Source organism: Morone saxatilis, unplaced genomic scaffold, assembly GCF_004916995.1.
Source record: "Morone saxatilis isolate NCDOM2014 unplaced genomic scaffold, NCSU_SB_2.0 Contig22, whole genome shotgun sequence".
In the NCBI taxonomy this organism is placed as follows: Eukaryota; Metazoa; Chordata; class Actinopteri; family Moronidae; genus Morone; species Morone saxatilis.
Genome location: NW_023339785.1, coordinates 12,586,060 through 12,586,374, shown reverse-complemented (window position 1 = coordinate 12,586,374; position 315 = coordinate 12,586,060). Strand labels below are relative to the sequence as shown.

General features: G+C 46.0%; 1 protein-coding gene across 1 annotated transcript in view; it reads right to left on the bottom strand.

Moving 5' to 3' along the window:
• The window catches only part of si:ch211-114c17.1 (pre-mRNA-processing factor 39), a 7,282-nt gene that overhangs the window by 682 nt on the left and 6,285 nt on the right, over nucleotides 1-315 (bottom strand). The window contains exon 14 of the mRNA XM_035669234.1: nucleotides 121-292. Coding sequence (XP_035525127.1) covers nucleotides 121-292 — 172 coding nt within the window. The remainder of the gene's footprint in view (nucleotides 1-120; nucleotides 293-315) is intronic.

The following is a 315-nucleotide window of genomic DNA, read 5'->3' as shown; positions in this document are numbered from 1 at the left end:
ATGGTTGTTCTTCAGCCATTTTGGTTCATTTAATGATTTCCAAAACAGCACAACAATCCAAACGATCATCTTCTATTTTTTTAAATGTTGCCATCTGTGTTAAAGTCTCAAAATTCCTACCTGGTACCAGCTGCTGTATCCGCCGTATCCAGTCTGTGCGCTCATGTCGGCGCCCATCACAGGTGGAGGGGGTGTGGTTATGGGGACGTGTGGCATGGTAGGTGGGGCTTGTGCAGACACAGCGACAGTGGAGCCGTCGTCACTTTTGCTTAACTTCTCTGCGTCCTCATCCCTAGAAATCAAATTATATCTTTA